Source organism: Sorex fumeus, unplaced genomic scaffold, assembly GCF_029834395.1.
Source record: "Sorex fumeus unplaced genomic scaffold, SorFum_2.1 ptg000043l, whole genome shotgun sequence".
Taxonomy (NCBI): Eukaryota; Metazoa; Chordata; class Mammalia; order Eulipotyphla; family Soricidae; genus Sorex; species Sorex fumeus.
In genome coordinates this window covers 50,071,860-50,089,612 of record NW_026606100.1, presented here as the reverse complement: position 1 = coordinate 50,089,612, position 17,753 = coordinate 50,071,860, and the positions used below count along the sequence as shown (strand labels likewise).

Sequence of the window (17,753 nt, the reverse complement as noted above, 5' to 3'; positions counted from 1 at the left end):
TTATCCACGAGAGTAGAGAAACATCACTTGCTGGAAACCATTTAAAACTTGACAGTTCACCTACATAGGACCATAGCAAAAGGATACCTCTTAAGAGAAATAAAGTGCTTGTTTTCTATTTTAATGTTTCTGTTTATCAGAATTTTTACACTGAAAATCTGATGCAAAAAAAAAAAATTTACCCGGACTGCCTTTTATACAGACTGATAAAATACGTTTATTTCCCAGTTTCTGCAGGTTTTTGGATTTATTGAGATTCGGGCACATTTTATGCCATCTTTTAAGACTTAGCAGGGCTCATCTTTCGTGACTATTTTATCTCAAGTTGAAGTACTAAAAGCTGCCTTTTTTTCTCTCTCAGTCCATCCCAGTTTTCTTTTGCGAGTTCTCAAGGGGATTATAAGGAAAATTTAGTAACTCAGTGATGTCAGTCGTCTCTGTAATAAGGGAAATAAAAGTCTTATCTTTGAAAATTTATTTCTCTTAAGAGGACATTTGGAGAGAAAAATGAAGACTGCCTCGGACAGCGTGAAGGTTGTTATCTTTTGGCGTGTTTGTTCTATTTGGCCGTCTCGGGCTGGATTTCTCCAAAGTCCCGACTTTGTCTAACTTCTCTCTTGTAGCCACCAAATGGGGTCACCTTCACCCGTGGAAAGTGCCACTCAGTCCCGGGGCCCAGGGGAATGGGGTGGGGCGTCGTGGCACTGGATCTCCCTCCCCGCGCGCTGAGGCCTCAAGCCCCTTCCATATTCTCTGTCAAACTCACTGGTGCTTCCCAGGGGGGAGGCTGCTAGAATACACTCCGTTTGGGGCAGTGGCAGGAAGAGGGGGACTTTTTGGGGGGCCACACCTGAGGTGTCTACGTTTGGTCCTGGCTTTGTGCTCCAGGGTCTCCCGGGCTTGCCTGGGGCCCATGTGGTATACCGGGCACCGAACTAGGGTCAGCTGTCTGCCTTGGACCTTGTTTGCTCTTTATTTTTTTTTTCTTTTTTTATTAGTGAAACACCATGAGGTACAGTAATAGGCTTACAAATTTTGTGCTTGGGTTTCAGTTATACAATGATCAAGTGCCCATCCCTCCACCAGTGCCCGTCATCCATCACCACGGGTCCCAGCATCCCCCCTCACCCCCCATCCCCCCCGTCCCATCCTGCCTCTGTGGCAGGGTATTCTCCCTTGTTCTCTCTCTCTTCTTTTGGGTACTGTGTTTTGCAAGAGAGGCATTGAGTGGCAATCATGTTTGGTCTATAGACTACTTTTAGCATGCTTCTCCCACCCTGGGAGGGTCCTCACAACACCCTTCATTTGGTGCTCTCTTCTCTATTTCAGAACCGCACTATCTGCTTTTATTGTTTTTTTTTTTTAAGTGTCAACTTGACTTGTGATGATGTAATTTAGTAAAAATAGTAAGCCGATGAGAGATTTTCTTTTTTTTTTTTTTAAATTGTTCTTCGACTGACATTTAATTGGGATGCTTTGAATAAACTCAAAGATGAATCAGAAAAACAATGCTGCAGAATTACTTGTGATGAGATAACTAAAGGAATTAGGGCTTTAAAAAAAGAAAAACACGAAAAATTGGAAAAGATTCTCCTCTTCCCTGAGCGAGTTTTAATTGCGCTTCCAAGAGTCAGTCCGTGGAAATCACGTCTTCAGAGCGAAGACTGCATTCCAAAAGGATGCCAGGAAGACTGGCGCCCGCCTCGGAGAACGGCTCAAGAATTCTGCTTATGTGATGAACAGTGAGCGAAGTTTCATTCCGTGCAGTGCTCAGGGTCCATGTGCTAGCGTTCCCGCCCCCGCCCCAGACACGCGGTCATGGGACCATCCACTTACAGCAGTCTTGTTCACTTATGGCTTTTGTGTAAATTATTCTGGAATACTGGCAATATGAAAATACCGGGCCAGAGAGATAGTAAAGCGGGTAGGGCGTTTACCTTGCATGCGGCCGACTGGGTTCAATCCCCAAGCACCGCCAGGAGAAATTCCTGAGTGCAGAGCCAGGATGTCACCCCTGAGCATCGCTGGGTGTGGCCCAAAAAGCAAAAAAGAAAATACTCAGATTGTGGTGTTAGGTCTAAGGAGTGCGTGGACCACAGGCTGGCTAGACCAAGAGGTTTATCAAATAGATGTTGTGTCGGGCTTCCAAGCCCTCCCTCTTGGCGGGTCTCGAGGGGTCTGGGAGTTGTAGAGAATGGCTTCATGCGTGTCCGTGCCCATCGAAGCCATCTGCACTCGGCTCTCTTTGTCCTCCTCCGCCCTGGCATTGGGCTAGCAAGATGCGTGTGTGACTTCACTCGGGTCTTAACTGCTACCATCCACTACCATCCATTTACCATCCACTACCATCCATTACCATCCAGGTACCAATTTTGGAACCTCCAGGAGAATGGCACAGTTGCATATGTACTTCAATTTGCAGTAGGAGGTTTTTTATTTTTATGAATAGTTAAATTTAAAAAAAAAATTAAAATGCATTCATTGAGACTTTTCAAAAGCTGATAATACACTTTTGGGCATCCAGTGTTTCAGCTCCAAACCCACCAGCAGTGTCATGTGCATGTGTGTCCCCCCACACACACACACTCTGTGACCCAGGACCCCTCCTGCTCTTCTCACTCCCTGCCTGTGACCTTGTGACCCGGAACCCCTTCCTCTCCCTGCCCTGCCTCCTTGGCAAACTCATTTTTTAAAAAATGTACTTGTTGGGGCTGGAGCGATAGCACAGCAGGGAGGGGATTTGCCTCGCACACGGCCAGCCGGGGTTCGATTCCCAGCATCCCATATGGTCCCCTGAGCACCGCCAGGAGTAATTCCTGAGTGCATGAGGCAGGAGGAACCCCTGAGCATCACCAGGTGTGACCCCAAAAGCCTTGGGTCACATGCTTGCCCCAGAGTGGGCTCCTGCGACTTCAGTGTCTTTGGTGACTTCACCCCTACATCACCGAGACGTCCAGCCTCCCCTCGCGCCTCGCCCCTGTGCGTCTCCTTTCTTGGCATTCTCACTTAAGAAAAACTGTATTTGTGTCCTCCCCCCCCAACCCCCCACCCCCATTTTAGGGGCCGTACCAGCCAAGTGCCCAGGGCTTCCTGGTTCTGTGCTCTCAACGGTCCTGGGCGACCCCTCCACCCCCACCCCGTGGTGCTGGGACCACACCTCCTCGGCGTGGGTAGGAGTGTAGGAGAGCACCCTTACGACCCCTCTGCCTGACTTTTTTTGGGGAGGGCCACACCCGGCAATGCACAGGGGTTACTCCTGGCTCTGCGCTCAGGAATTACCCCTGGCGGTGCTCAGGGAACCATATGGGATGCTGGGAATCGAACCCCGGGTCGACCACATGCAAGGCAAATGCCCTACCCGCTGTGCTATCGCTCCAGCCCTGCTCTGCCTGATTTTTTAAACTTTTAAACGTTTATAAGAAATTCTCTGTGGTGCGCAGTGGTATTCAGAGTGATTTCCAGGGGTACAGTGTTGCTCTGCACCTGCACGGCCCGAGCCCCCGACCCCCCTCGCTCCCGCCGTTTGAGGCCCGCGTTGTTGCCGCGGGTCTGTGGGGCCCGAGACCCCATGGCTCATGGTTAGTGGTGGTGGGGCCCGTCTGATGATGGTGGCTAGATTTCTCAGAAGAGACGGAGGTGGAGGGGTTCTCGGGTTGTCTTCCTAGACGCTAGAGTCCCGTTTTGGTCTACCCGCGCTCTGCGAGTGAACTCGATTTACCCTCCCTGTGGAAACTGTTTAAGTTGTTTAGGAAGACTGTTCCTCTTTTTCCTTTTTGCGGTTTTGGGGCCACACCCGGCGATGCTCAGGGCTTACCCCTGGCTCTGCACTCAAGAATCACTCCTGCAGATGCTTGGGGAGACCATCTGGGGTGCCAGGGATCAAACCTGGGTCGGCGATACTCAAGGCAAGCGCCCTGCCCGCTGTGCCCTCTCTTGGCCCCCAGAGGATAGTTTCCCTTAGATGGGGATGCTGTGACCTCTCGGGCTGGGGTGTCTGCACTGTTCCACTTCTGACTCGAGCAGACACAGGGGACCCTGATGCCAAGCAGGTTGTGAATTCTACCAGGATTCCTTCAGTCCAAGGGGAAAAGGTCTCCCTTACACTGAAGCGTCTCAGTCTGCTGCGAGGCGTCTCCCATCAGACAGAAAAGGGAAGGATTCCCCGAGATCAGAGCCTGCGGGTATATGCAAGGTTATTGCCAACTCCTGAGTGCCCTCGGGGTGTAATTAAGCAGACTTTTACAAATCAGAGTTTGGGGCATTCAAATGTTGACTAGAGAAAAAAAATAATAGGTCGAGTTAGAGACGTAATCAGAAATAGCTTACTGACTTTATTAAGGCCGGGTAGGATTGTGAACTGTTTTTAGCCCGTCGTTTGATTCGAGGCATATTAACTTGTAAAAGAATGCTGGAAAGTAAAACAAACAGTGTGTTTCCAACGGGTTTAGATTCTGAACGGTTTTAATTCCATAAGAACATATGATATTGCTAACACGCGCGTGTTATTTTAACTTGGGAATTTTAAGAACAAAAGGATTTGTGGAGATTGAGGTTTTTAATCTTGGCTTTGCTGGCAGCTGGCCTTGTTTGTGTTGTTTAACGTTTGTGCTCCCCTCACCGTATTTAATTAAAGAGACCACTTCCAGCCGTGCCGGGGACCCCGCCCTGCGGACGGGAAGACTCGTGGCTCGGTGTTGGCCTGGTGCCTTGGAACTTAGGGCCCAGTGGGTGCCAGCCCCGGTGACGGCGCAGGCCACATGCATACCCTACCACTTTGAATCATATCCCTGCCCTGTCATTTTTCAATCCGAAGGTGAAACTGGATACGCTTGAGGTCTGAGACCCACCGAGCTTTAAAATGACTCAATTCCCTACTTTTATGAATTGCAAGTTGACGCACTTCCATTAAATTCTGTAAAGATTCAGTCAACATTTGTTGCGAACTCAGTGTTTTTTTTTTGTTGGGGGTGGGGTTGAGGAGGGACTTAGGGGCCACACCCAGGAGTGCTCAGGGGTTACTCCTGCCTCTGCACTCAGTAGTCACCCATGTTAGTGCTCGGGAGAATATATGGGGTGCCGGGGATCGAACCTGGGTCAGCCGCGTGCAAGGCAAGTGCCCTACCTGCTGTGCCAAGTTATTTTGTTTTTCTTCTTGAGTAAAGGGCCGGCTAGGTGCAGGGTTTGCATGTGGGTGGACCAGGTTCCATCGCTGGCCCCAGAGGGTTCCCTGAGCATGGCCGGCAGCAACCCCTCAGCACCACGCTATGAGTAGCCCCCGGCAGCACTGACTGGGACCCCAAAACAACAAAAAGAAAAAAGATTTGTAAAGAAAGAATGAGTAGGAAGCTCGGGGTGGTGGGTGAAGTGGCAGGCCCATTTTGAAAGCTCACTGGGCATTGCTTGCCCTGGGCCGGAAGGTCAGCCTGGGAGATGCAAGTGTCCTGGGGTGAGCGGACGGGAGAGTGGCCGCAGCGGGCGAGAAAGCAGGGCTGTCTCCAGGCCGGGTTGGTTGCAGGAGCTCTGTGACCGTCTGTGACCACCTGCCCTCGCTGCCTTGTGGGGACCAGACGCATCCGAGCAGAGTTCGTTCCTTCTGCATACCAGCCCCCCTCGGCGTGGCTGGAAGCCTCTCTCGGCCCAGAGCATTTCTACAAGGGGCCTCTGGATGTTCTTCCTTGTCAGCCGGGTCGAAAGTATAAGTAAGACCGGGGCCGGAGAGATAGTGCAGCGGGTAGGGCATTTGCCTTGCACACCGCCGACCCGGGTTCGATCCCCAGCATCCCATAGGGTCCTCTGAGCACTGCCAGGGGTAACTCCTGAGTGCAGAGCCAGGAGTCACCCCTATGCATCGCCGGGTGTGACCCAGAAAGCAAGAAAAAAAAAAAAAGAAAGTGCAATATAGGGGCTGGAGCGATAGCACAGCAGGTAGGGCGTTTACCTTGCACGCAGCCAACCTAGGTTCAATTCCCAGCATCCCAGATGGTCCCCTGAGCACCGCCAGGAGTAATTCCTGAATGCATGAACCAGGAGTAACCACTATGCATCGCTGGGTATGACCCAAAAAGCAAAAAAAAAAAAAAAAAAAAAAGTGCAATGTGACCTCATAGAGCCGGCGGCATTGCTTGAGAGAGAGCTGTGGCACTTCATCTGGACTCCCCAGGAGAGAGGCCTGCAGTCCGCAGGGGGCCTCACCCCAGGAACAGGGGGAGGGGGGATACCCCACCTGGGTGTGAGGCTGGGGGCAGCGGCCCCCAGCATTGGTCTGACAAGACGAACACTGACATGGGAGAAATCTTGGATTTTTTTTTTCCCCTTTCCTCTCCCTTTTCCCATATTATTTTCCCCCATCTTCACATCTTTCAACCTCTTCCCTTTTGTAACCCCCCCCCCCCCGCGCGTGCACGCGCGCGCGCACACACACACACACACACACACACACACACTCCCCGCCCCCGTTCAACTTATGACCCTTCAGTTTGAAATTAAATTTGGGCTGTAAGTTGACTCCTTGAATCTTCTCTTCACAGGATTTCTTTGTATGTTCTAGAAGAAACAAAGATTGACCCAGGGTTTCCCAAATAAAAGCGGGGATTGTGATTAAAACTCAATTAGAATCTTCATTCGCTCCGATTTGCTAATGGTAAAATAAATAGTCCCGTCTTAAGGAAGCTTTAAAGTAAAGTCCCAGAGCCTCCGCGAACCCTTGGGTTTTAATTAAAGAAACGCCGAATGCCATCACTTGGCTGTTGTGGGGGGGGGGGGCAATATGTATTTTTAAAGTTTCCGAGCTCGGCCTCGTGGCACATGGAGCACATCTGCTGGGCCCCAAGATCTGCGGGCAGCACAAATGGATTCAGATGTTGGGGCCCTTTGTCTCCCTGCTCGCCGACTGAGCGTGGCACTCTCCAAACAGTCTCTGCAAACAGGGCAGCTAGAGTTACTTCTCAAGCACTCTCCTGGGGACCGATAAAGTCAATCTCTGTTTATGTAATGAAGCCAGGGAGCAGGGGGTCTGCTGGGGGCCTCTTGGATGGGACCCCGCCGGCACCGTCTTTCAGGGGAGACTGGCTTTAATCAGCCCCGCTTCTGACTTTCTCTGGGGGTCCAGCCCCCTCCCAGGGATTAGCTGGAACTGCCTTTTGTTGACGTGCTGCTGGAGCTTCCCTTTAAGAGATGGGTTCTAGACAATCAATAGACTTATTGTGGGAAGAATGGGATGCGGGTGTCAGCTTGACCTGCTAAGAGACTTCGGTGTTTAGTTAATAGTTGCTTTGTTCTGTGCTTCTGGTGATCTGGGTGCCTTCGTGTGTGTGTGTGTGTGTGTGTGTGTGTGTGTTTAAATCACATTGCCTTCTGAGTGTCCGTGCATTTGAATTTAACTTGAACTTCCAGCACAAACTGCCGCTTGATCCTCTTTGCAAATGTTCACAAATCCTTTATTTTTTTTTTTTTGAAAATATTCGTAAAATATTCTTGAGAGCAAAGTCTTACGAAGCGCGGCTCCTCAGGACCAGAGTTCAAAGGAAAGTCCGTTTGGTTTTAATTTGAAAACTGTAAAAACAAAATACCCTCAAAATGGCAGGGTGTGAATTGGTAACTTCAGTTTTATTACAATCGGCCAAGCCCACCCCAGATGTTTCCAGTTAAAAGCCAAGAATGCTAACTTGGGTGAATATCATATGAAAGCATTTCTTTACTTTTCTCTGAATTTTTTTTCCTGAGAAAAATAACAGTCTCAAATTCTTTAATTAAAGAAATAGCTTCTTACTCGCATGTTGTTTAATCTCCTGCGAAGAAAAACGGAGCATTTACAGAAAATTCTTCTGTGTCAGGTCTGTAAACATCTGCGGCCCTGCACGCACAGGGGTCTTCTTTTAAAGGCCCAAAATAACAAGATTTTTATGGGCCACTAGAAATTGAAATTAAAATGAGGCATTTCTCTATTCGCTATGATTAAAGAGTAGCCCTCGGAAGGTTGTGACTTTGTTTAAAAGGAAGCCGTTGGTAATTTTAATACCTTCTGTAGGGTCCTTGCAGGCAATTTTCTACTGCAGTGTAAATTTGATACTTTCCATTTTGATCAGTTGTGCGTTCATCTGTGAGAAGTTCTTTTCTAGACACGGAGGAGTCTGGGCAGATGAACGAAGATGAAAGGTGTCTCTCCTCGAGGACTCGGGGGCCAACATGGGGTCCGGGTGCGCCCAGAAGCATGCTCAGAAGCCTGCCCTCTCGGGCTTCTTAGGGTTCCTGCAGCCCTTCCCTGGCACCAGGTACCAGGGCCTGCCAAGCTGAGGCTTTGCGTGTTTAGCAGAACTGTGGTTTCGAGATTTGGGGGAGTTATTTTTGAAATTCTTTCAAACAGGTTATGGATAGTTAAAACTTATGTGTAGGGACCAGAGCAGTAGTCCAGTGGGTAGGGTATCTGCCTTGCATGAGGCCGACCCGGGTTTGATTCCCGCACACCCTGTGGCCCCCTGACACCGCCAGGAATCATTCCTGACTGCAGAGCCAGCAGTGACCCCCGAGCATTGCCAGGCGTGGCCCCCAAAACAAAACAAAAAAGACACTTGCTATGCATTTTCTTGAAAAGATGTTGCGTACCAATGATGTATGGAAAGATGAAAGCAGGAAAACTAAATTGCCACAAGCCAGTGGTTCCTACCCTTTCAGTCGCCGTCACAGACAGGCCCACTCTGGATAAGGTCCTGCAATGGTTTTCTGACTGTTCAGAAGGCGGGCTCTGGGCTGGAGCAGTAGTACTGCGGGTAGGTCGTTTGCCTTGCATGCGGCCAAACTGAGTTCTAGTCTCCCAGCATCCCATTTGCCCCCCAAGCACCGCCATGAGTAATTCCTGAGTGCAGAGCCAGGAGTGACCCCTGAGCATCGATGGGTGTGACCCCAAAAAAAGCAAAATAAATAAACAAATAAATAAATGAAGGTGTGCTCTGACCTGGCACGGCAAACCCACTCTCCCTCCATCCTCATCTCAGGCTCAGCAGAGACCAGGTGGGCACATCGGCAAGTGACAGCGGCCGAGCAGAGAGGGGTGGGGTGGCCGGGGGCCTGGCGCACTGTCCTGCCTCCGGCCGTTGTTCACCGAGTAACTTTGGGCGTCAGTCTGCAAACTCACATTCTAGCCTGGAAGTTTCCCTGTTGGAGAAAATGAATTAACAAGAGGGTGAAACGTCTCGTAGGATAAAGCTCCTGTGGGGGTCAGTGAGACCATCGGGAAGATGACATCTGAGCAGAAATTCCGAAGAGACGTCAGACACCACCAGTGTAAGAGAGTAATGAGTGAGAAGCCCCCGGAGGGCTGGCGGTGGAGCAGAATGTGGACGAGGGCAGGGCAGGAAGGGACCACCATGCGCCAGTCTTTGGCCTTAGCTTATACTTTGCTTCACAAAGCGAATGTCGCCTGGCCTGGCAGACGCGTATTTTATTTAAAAATGGATTGCCAGTAGATTTTTCTTTTTTTTTGCTTTTTGGGTCACACGTGGCGATGCACAGGGGTTCCTCCTGGCTCTGCACTCAGGAATTACCCCTGGTGGTGCTCAGGAGACCATATGGAATGCTGGGAATCGAACCCGGGTCGGCCACGTGCAAGGGAAATGCCCTACCCGCTGTGCTATTGCTCCAGCCCCCAGCCAGTAGATTTAATAGTGGTGAGGAGCTTGGGAGAGAGGGAATGGTGAGAGACTGCCGACACAGGGTGTCAGGATGGTGAGTACTGTGGAGTTGGGTGAGTGGTGATGCTTAGGCGACCTTGGAAATAGTCTAAAAACAACCTCTATGGGGCCAGAGCAATAGTACAGCGAGGAGGCGGCTTGCCTCGCACGCGACTGACCGGAGTTCGATCCCCAGCAACCTGTAGGGTCTTCAGAGCCCCACCAGGAGTGAGTGATCCCTGAGTGCAGAGCCAGGAGTCAGTCCTGAGCCCCGCAAGATGTGACCCCAAAACAAAAGTAAGAGAAAAACAGCCTCTGTGGATCACAGCATGGAAATGTCCCAAGTAAGAATCGAGCTTCTGTATGGACCCGCCAGTTCCTGGCACCTGCCACCCAAGCGGAGAAACGGTCATTTGAAGAGGCAGGTGCAAACCTCTGGAAACAACTCTAGTGCCCGGTGACAGAGGAGTGGAGAAAGAAGTTGTGAGACGCGGCCGTGGAGTATTACGCAGCACGTCAGGTCGAGCGAGGATAACCCAGAGGGAGAAGGACAGTCACGGAATGGGCTCACTCCTCTGGGTATGCGGAGGGCAAAAAAGAAAAAGGAAATCATATAGAATGATGCCAAACTCTGGCCTTCAGATTGCAAAGCAGCTCCCCAGGCAGTGGTGGGCAGGGACAGGCTGCCTAGAAGTGACTTAGGCACCGCAGACGCCTGCCTTGGGCACTTTGGTGGTTGTGAAGGTGGCGAAACTTTGAACGCCAAACCTAAATCATTGTGTCATTTTACCCGGTAAAATTGTGTAAAATGCCATTTAGAAAAGTTAAACTTTGGCACTTCATAGAAGTTCAGTCTGCGGCAACCGAGTCAAGATGATTGAGCTATTAGGACTGCATTTAAAAATCTGTTCTTTTTTTTTTCCCACGGAGGGGAGGGATGGGTGATAGGATTACTTAATAGTCTATAAACCATTATTATTATTATTATTATTATATTATTATTATTATTTTGCTTTTTGGATCACACCTGGCGATGCTCAGGGGTTACCCCTGGCTTTGCACTCAGGAATTACTCCTGGCGGTGCTCAGGGGACCCTATGGGATGCTGGGGTTCGAACCCGGGGCGGCCACATGCAAGGCAAACACCCTTCCCGCTGTGCTATTGCTCCAGCCCTAAAACATTTAATATTTATTTGACAGCCATCCCCTGGGCAAAATCAGTCTTCAGGGGCAACCCCACATTCGGACGCTAAACTTTTCATGTCTAAAAACAAACAAACATTTTATAATTTATTTTTTAAAAATTTTTATTAGTGAGACACCATGAGATACAGTTTTAGACTTACAAATTTTTGTGCTTGGGTTTCGATTATACAATGATCAAATACCCATCCCTCCACCAGTGCCCATTTCCCACCACCACGGATCCCAGTATCCCGCCCATCCCCCCCCATCCCACCCTACCTCTGTGGCAGGGCATTTCCTTTTGTTCTCTCTCTCTTACTGGGTGTTGTGGTTAAACAAACAAACTCTTGGGGGTCCCTGTCTCCCCTATAGTTTTAGCACGGTGGCCAAGTTGAGGACCATCCCTCCCTGAAATGTGGAATCATCACAAAAAACAGCCAGTGGCTGCCCTGTTGAGGCCTTTTCAGGGACAGTTGTAACCTTGGTCCTGGCAGAGGCCCTGGTTACCCGAGATCACACGAGGAATTTGGGGTGGGGCGCAGGGTGCTCATTCATGGCCTAGAAGGTACATCAGGGTGAAAGAACGCTTTCAGGAATCGTGAGACGAGCTGGTCAGACAGAGGAAACCTTCAGGATTCCGAGGCCTTGAGAAAGCTGTGTCCGCTTCGATTTCTTCCCCTTAGGAAAAGAATTAATCTGCCCTTACCTCATTGTTCCCATAAGAATGACTGTACTTAGAGGTTGATTAAATATTTTTTCTTCGGACCTCGGGAAAGTAGGCCCAAATCCTTAAGTAATTGCATTCTTAAAACAGACATTTCTCATTTTCTGGCCCCGCGGAAAGGCAGGCGAGCATTCAGGCCCCTGCATTTTTCCTCCTGGTGCCGCCGACTTTGAATGGGCCTCCGGCACCTCGCACGTCAAACTCTCCGCCAGCCAGATTTTAGGCGGCTTAACATTTCACCCTGCCCGTTTCATCAGGCTCGGCCTTCACTGGGGGGGCTCCAGAGGAGTTTTTAAAGCACTGAAATAATTGCTTCTGGAGACAAGTAATATTTTAACCTCCTCCAGGAATTTAATGATGAGCAGAAGCTGGAATCTTGTACCCTTCAATGGCTTTTCCTTCCAACTAAAGCAAATATTTAGATTGTTGGAAATACAATGATCTGATCGACTTTGATGGGAAACGCTGCCTTAGAGGCACTCCGGGGAGGCGTAGGCACTGGGGACAGTTGTGTCCAGCCGCTCTTGGGATATGGTCTGTGTGTGCTCTGTCTGTGTCTTGGCTTGTGCCTGTCCGTGTGGATTCTCTCGGAGCGGTGTTTCTCATAGGGACCTGGCAGTATTGGGGCATGGGGGGGCGGGGCGCGGGGGGCTAGTTGAGTGCAGCTGCACCTCACCCCTGTCTGTTGGCACAAAGGTTTCCTTGAGCCCGGAGAGGGAGAACTTTGGGTTTGTTCCCTGGTACCGCGACATCTGGGCCCCCAATAACGACAACAGCAACAAAAAGCTGATTTCCAGGGGCTGTGGAGTGATTTTTAAGATGTTTTTCTAGGGGATGGAGTGATAGCACAGCGGGTAGGGCGTTTGCCTTGCACGCAGCCAACATGGCCATTACAGGTTCGATTCCCAGCATCCCATATGGACCCCCGAGCGCCGCCAGGAGTGATTCCTGAGTGCATGAGCCAGGAGTAACCCCTGAGCATCGCCGGGTGTGACCCAAAAAGCAAAAATAAATAAATTAAATAAAATAAAATGTTTTTCTAGAAGGGGGCAGTCAGAGAACTTTGGGGCCCTCTGATGGAGGCCTTTGTTCATCTCTTTCTGTTTGTTTTGTTTATGGCCCCCACCTAGTGGTACTTAGAGTTTACTCCCGATTCTGTGCTCAGGGATCACTCCTGGCAATGCTCACTGACCGTATTGGGTCTTGGGGATCAAACCCGGGTGAGCCGTGTGCGAGGCAAACACCCCATCCACTGTACTATTGATTTGGTCCTTGAATTCCTGTTTCTGATGTTGGCTACCTTTTCATATGCTTACTGGCATTCATGTATTATTAGTGAAATATTTAAATCATGTGCCTTTAAAAATTGGGCTGGAGTGATAGCACAGCAGTAGGGCATTTGCCTTGCCCGCAGCCGGCCCGGCCGAGCCGGGTTCGATTCTTCCGCCCCTCTCAGAGAGCCCGGCAAGCTACCGAGAGTATCTCGCCCGCACGGCAAAAGCCTGGCAAGCTACCCATGACGTATTCGATATGCCAAACACAGTAACAGAAGTCTCACAATGAAGAGGTTACTGGGCCCACTCGAGCAAATCGATGAACAACGGGAGGACAGTGCTACAGTGACAGTCTTTAAAAGTTGTGATGTTTGTCTTTCCCCCCTGCTTATTATTGAGTTGTGAAACTCCGTATGTTTTAGATGTAAATCTCTTGTGAATGCTTTTTATTGCATGTTGGGGTGGGCTACACCCAGCTCTGTGCTTGGGGTTCCTGGCAGCTTGCAGGGGACCATGGCCACTGGTGCTGGGCATCGAACTGGAATCATCCACATGTGGTCCAGGCACCTTATCCCTGTCACTGTCTCCTGGCGCTTGTTGTTATGTCGTCATGTTGTTAGTCTTTGCCAATTTTTTTAGGGGGAGGGCACACCCAGCATTGCCCAGGGCTCACTCCTGGTGGTGCTCATGGAACTGTATACAATGCCAGACATGGACCCGGGGTCAGCCGCGTGCAAGGAGGGCACCTTCACCCCTGCACTGTCTCCCCGGCCTGGACTTCGCTTCTTTTCTTAAGCAGAGTTTAATGGTAGTGTCTTCTGACAGCAGCTGGACCCCTTCCCCCGGAAAAAGCTTTAGAATTGATGGAGGAAATGCCGCTGCTGGTATCAGTGTTGTATCTGGCCTGCTCACACCGCCCAAGTCAGTTGTCAATGCGCGCCTTAATGATTTTCTCCCGGGCACTGGCTGATGCGAGGTGCAGCCAGTGCCCAGCTCCTCTTCCCGGCATGCCTTCTCAGCCAGCCGGCAGCCTCGTCTCACTCAGGACCAGGTCCACACCCCCGCTGTCCACGGGCTTGTTGGATCCGTCTTGACCACCTGGTTGTGATCGGGATGCACTGATACTTCCTGTTGCTCAGCTGAACCTGCTCCCGTCTCTTTGTTTATCCTGGTCCCTTCCTCCTGAATTGTTCTCGCTCCTTCTTATCCTCCCAAGGCTTCTTCCAGGCTGTCTGAGAAATCTGCAATAAAACTCTTATGTCCTCTTTTTTTTTTTTTAATTATTTGCTGTTTTGGGGTCACACCAGGCATTGCACAGCAGTTACTCCCTCCTGGCTCTGCACTCAGGAATTACTCCTGGCGGTGCTCGGGGGACCCTATGGGATGCTGGGAATCGAACCTGGGTTGGCCGTGTGCAAGGCAAACGCTCTCCCAGCCGTGCTGTCGCTCCAGCCCCTCTATATCCTCTTAAATCTCTTGCGGCCTCTCAGGCCGGGGTCCATCTGCTCGTCCATGTTTTATGTATGATCTCCTCATATCTTCACCTTCTAAATACTTAGCGTGCTGGAGGACATGGTGGGCGTCCAGTGTCCAGGCGGTGGTTCCTGTGGGCGCTGGAACGCCTGCTGCTGGCCGAACGTGGGCGCACGGCGTGTGTGGCGAGGGGTCCTTTTTTGCACTAGATAACAGTTTGCAAAGGGAGACCTTTTTGCTGTTCATGAAAGCAGTTTTGGTTGGGGTAAGAACATTAGGTTTTAGACAAATGAAATCGAGTAGAAAATGAAAACGAGGGGTTGGAAAGTGGGTGGCGAAGGGTTTCTTTCTGGTTTTTATTATTTGGTTTTCGGGGCCCACCCAGAATGCGCAGGGCTTAACTCCCGGCTTTGAAACTCAAGAATCATTCCTGACAGGCTTGAGGGACCATGCAGGGTCCCAGAGATGGAACCCGGGTTGGCCGTGTGCAAGGCAAGTACCCTACCCTCTGGACCCTCACTCCAGCCTCTAGTTTTCTAGTTTTATTTTGCAAAACACTGCTGGGTGTCCATCTCTCTTGAATCTTAAAATTGAGAAGAGATCATTGAAGTTTTTAAAGTAACTGGTATTTCTGAAGTTTTTCACTGTTTCAGAGAAGTTGAACCATCTTCTGCTGTTCAGACACACTCCAGGGCAAATGGCACGCTCTTTTTGCAGCATCTACTCTATAATTTTTGTCTCCGATATAGGACCTATAATTGTCTTATAAGTCATTTCTCTCAGGGGCTGGGGTTTGGGCTACATCTGACTGTGCTGTGCTCAGGGCTTACTCCTGGTTCTGTGCTCCAGGATCACTCCTTGAAGTGCTCAGGTGACCAGAAGTGGGCTAGGGAGTGAACCTGGGTCAGCCACATGCACCTGAACTTCTGTGAGAGTCGAGGGTTGTAAACTGAGGCGTTTCTAACCATGCCACCGTATCTCGCGCCAGGCAGTTTCACTTGGGTCACCCCAGAGGGGGGTGGGTGAGACCTCTTCCCGCACCAAGGGACTCAGCCCCAGCAGCCGAAAACCTCCAGAACTCAACTGGCGCCCTGCTCACAGCCACTCTTCTACATGTTTGTTCACCCACAAGTGAGCCTTTCCCTGGCCGCAAATGCGGCTGCGTGACACTTCACAGGACACAGCCTGCCCATACTCCAAGAGCACTGCACCACATTTGATGGGATTCAAAGTAGGAGGCAACCAACCTTAGAAGGAAATACTATATTATTTTGGTTCTGCTTTGGTGCTATCGCTCCAGCCCCAGAACTCAAATCTTTGAAGCCGACAGGTTCCCCCAGATCATAGTAGTGGGTGACTCTGCGAGTCTCGCTGCAGCCTGACAGGGGGGGGGAGCCGTTACTGAGAGTCGCCTCGTCTGTGCTGTAAGGCTGTTCCCGGTTGCGTTTGTTGAACTGTGAACCTCTGCTGTAGCCACCCGGGCTGTGCCGTAACACCTGTCCCTTTGTCTTCCCTTCTCTAGAGCCAGTACAGACCTTCGGATCTGCTGTGTCCTGAGACCTACGTCTGGGTCCCCATTGAGCAGTGCCTCCCATCGCTCGACAAGTCCAAGTACTGTCGCTTCAACCAGGACCCGGCCGCAGGTGGGTCTGAGCAGAGCGTCACAGGACTCACAAGGACTCGCCTTGTCAATCGATAATCAGAGTAAACCATGTACTTAGCCGCTCTCAAAACATTTTTTTCTTTTAGGCTTTTTTTTTTTTTTTTGCTTTTTTTGGGTCACACCCGGCAATACACAGGAGTTACTCCCGGTTCATGCACTCAGGAATTACTCCTGGTGGTGCTCGGGGGACCATATGGGATGCTGGGAATTGAACCCAGGTCGGCTGCGTGCAAGGCAAACGCCCTGCCCGCTGTGCTATTGCTCCAGCCCCTAGTTCTTCCCAGGTCAGAGCAGAGCCAGTCCTGCGTTAAAATTGCCAGCCTCTTGTCGCATTATTAATGTTCACATAAAAGCACTGTCGTGTGTTTCTTCCCACTGAGTAATGTGACGGCTTTATTGGTTCCCGGTGGCCTGACCCGGTGCGTGGGTTCCCCTTTTCCTCTGCAGGTTTCCCGATCCTTCCACAAGGCCGCTTCTCTTCTAGTGAAATCCTTGAAGATTAAGGCGTTCGCGGGGTTTCCCTGGGACTCAGGGTGATGGGTTCATCTCCATGCACTGAATGGTCATTCAAAGAGATTCTTGGGTTAATTGCAAATGTGTTTCCCCCCCCCCCCCCCCCCCCCAGCTCTAACGAGCATTTTCTGATAGAAAGTTCCAAGTTTTGTGTTGGCCAGTTTTATCCGTTCTGCATCCTGGTGAGCGATGCAGAATATATAGCACGGTCAGTTCCTGCGACCTACCAAGCTAACATTTCTCGTGCCAGTAGCTTTGCCGCTGAATATTCATGGTTGAGAAGCCAGGGAGTAAATTTCTTTGAGAATAGCGCTTCGAACAAAACAGAAGCTCCCTTCCCACACAACTGAATCGTTTGCTTTCAAGAAATCAGCATACAGTTTTTATCAGTGTTGAATATCACAGTCCAGACACAATTTGAAATCGGACTTATGTCCTGTGGCTTTCGGAAATTAAAACGCAGTCACCTGCCGGCGAGCACCGGGCGTGCTGTGAGACGCGGCCGGCCGTCGGAGCTTGCAGGGGCAGCCGGTGAGAAACTCTTTTCTCTGGGGCCGGCTTTGCTTTAATGCGGCCCTCACGGACTCCGAGAGAAAACCCCCGAGCTTAGTGGGGCCGTATCGTGAGTCTGTTGTGGTGCTGTTTCCCCTCACTCTTGCTTCTCCTTCCAGCTGGTCTGCAGTTAAATTGCCCTGCAGAAGGCACAGCTGATGACCCCAGGTTCTGTGAATTAGCGGCCGCTTGTAAGAAAAATCACATTTCCTCTTACCCTGAATTGCTGTAAGGCTCTGAAAATCCTGTTCCTCCTGACCCTTGGTCTCCTCCCTTCCCCCAAGCCCCAATTCTGGTGTGTGTGTATGGGGGGTCGATCATTGTTTGCTCTGCTAGGAAGTCCGTGGAACAATGGGCTGGCACACTGCAGGACCCCAGAAATGCCAAAGATACCCTTATGTTCATAAATAGGCCTTTTGTTGGGCTAATTTCGTCCCACTGCCTGCTCCAAAGAGAGAAGTTCTAGGTGATTTCCCCTGGCCCCGTCATTATGGGGGGGGGGGCCTGCCCTGAGGCCCTGGAGGGAGGGGAGACAGTGGTCCAGCGCCTGACGGCCTTCTATGTGGTTCCAAGTCCTGCTCTGCCATTGAGCTGCATCCCTAGACCCCGGCTTAAACTATTAAAAAAATAGTTATGAGCATGAGTAGAAAATTTGCCCTTATGCATAAGACCAGTCCTGTGAAGATGAAAATAACTTACAGTCC

General features: G+C 50.5%; 1 protein-coding gene across 3 annotated transcripts in view; it reads left to right on the top strand.

Annotated features, from left to right (window-relative positions):
• ATE1 (arginyltransferase 1) overlaps window positions 1-17,753 on the top strand; it is a 103,483-nt gene that overhangs the window by 59,822 nt on the left and 25,908 nt on the right. For all 3 annotated transcript variants that reach the window (XM_056120946.1, XM_056120945.1, XM_056120944.1), the window contains exon 11: window positions 15,844-15,964. In XM_056120946.1, coding sequence (XP_055976921.1) covers window positions 15,844-15,964 — 121 coding nt within the window. The remainder of the gene's footprint in view (window positions 1-15,843; window positions 15,965-17,753) is intronic.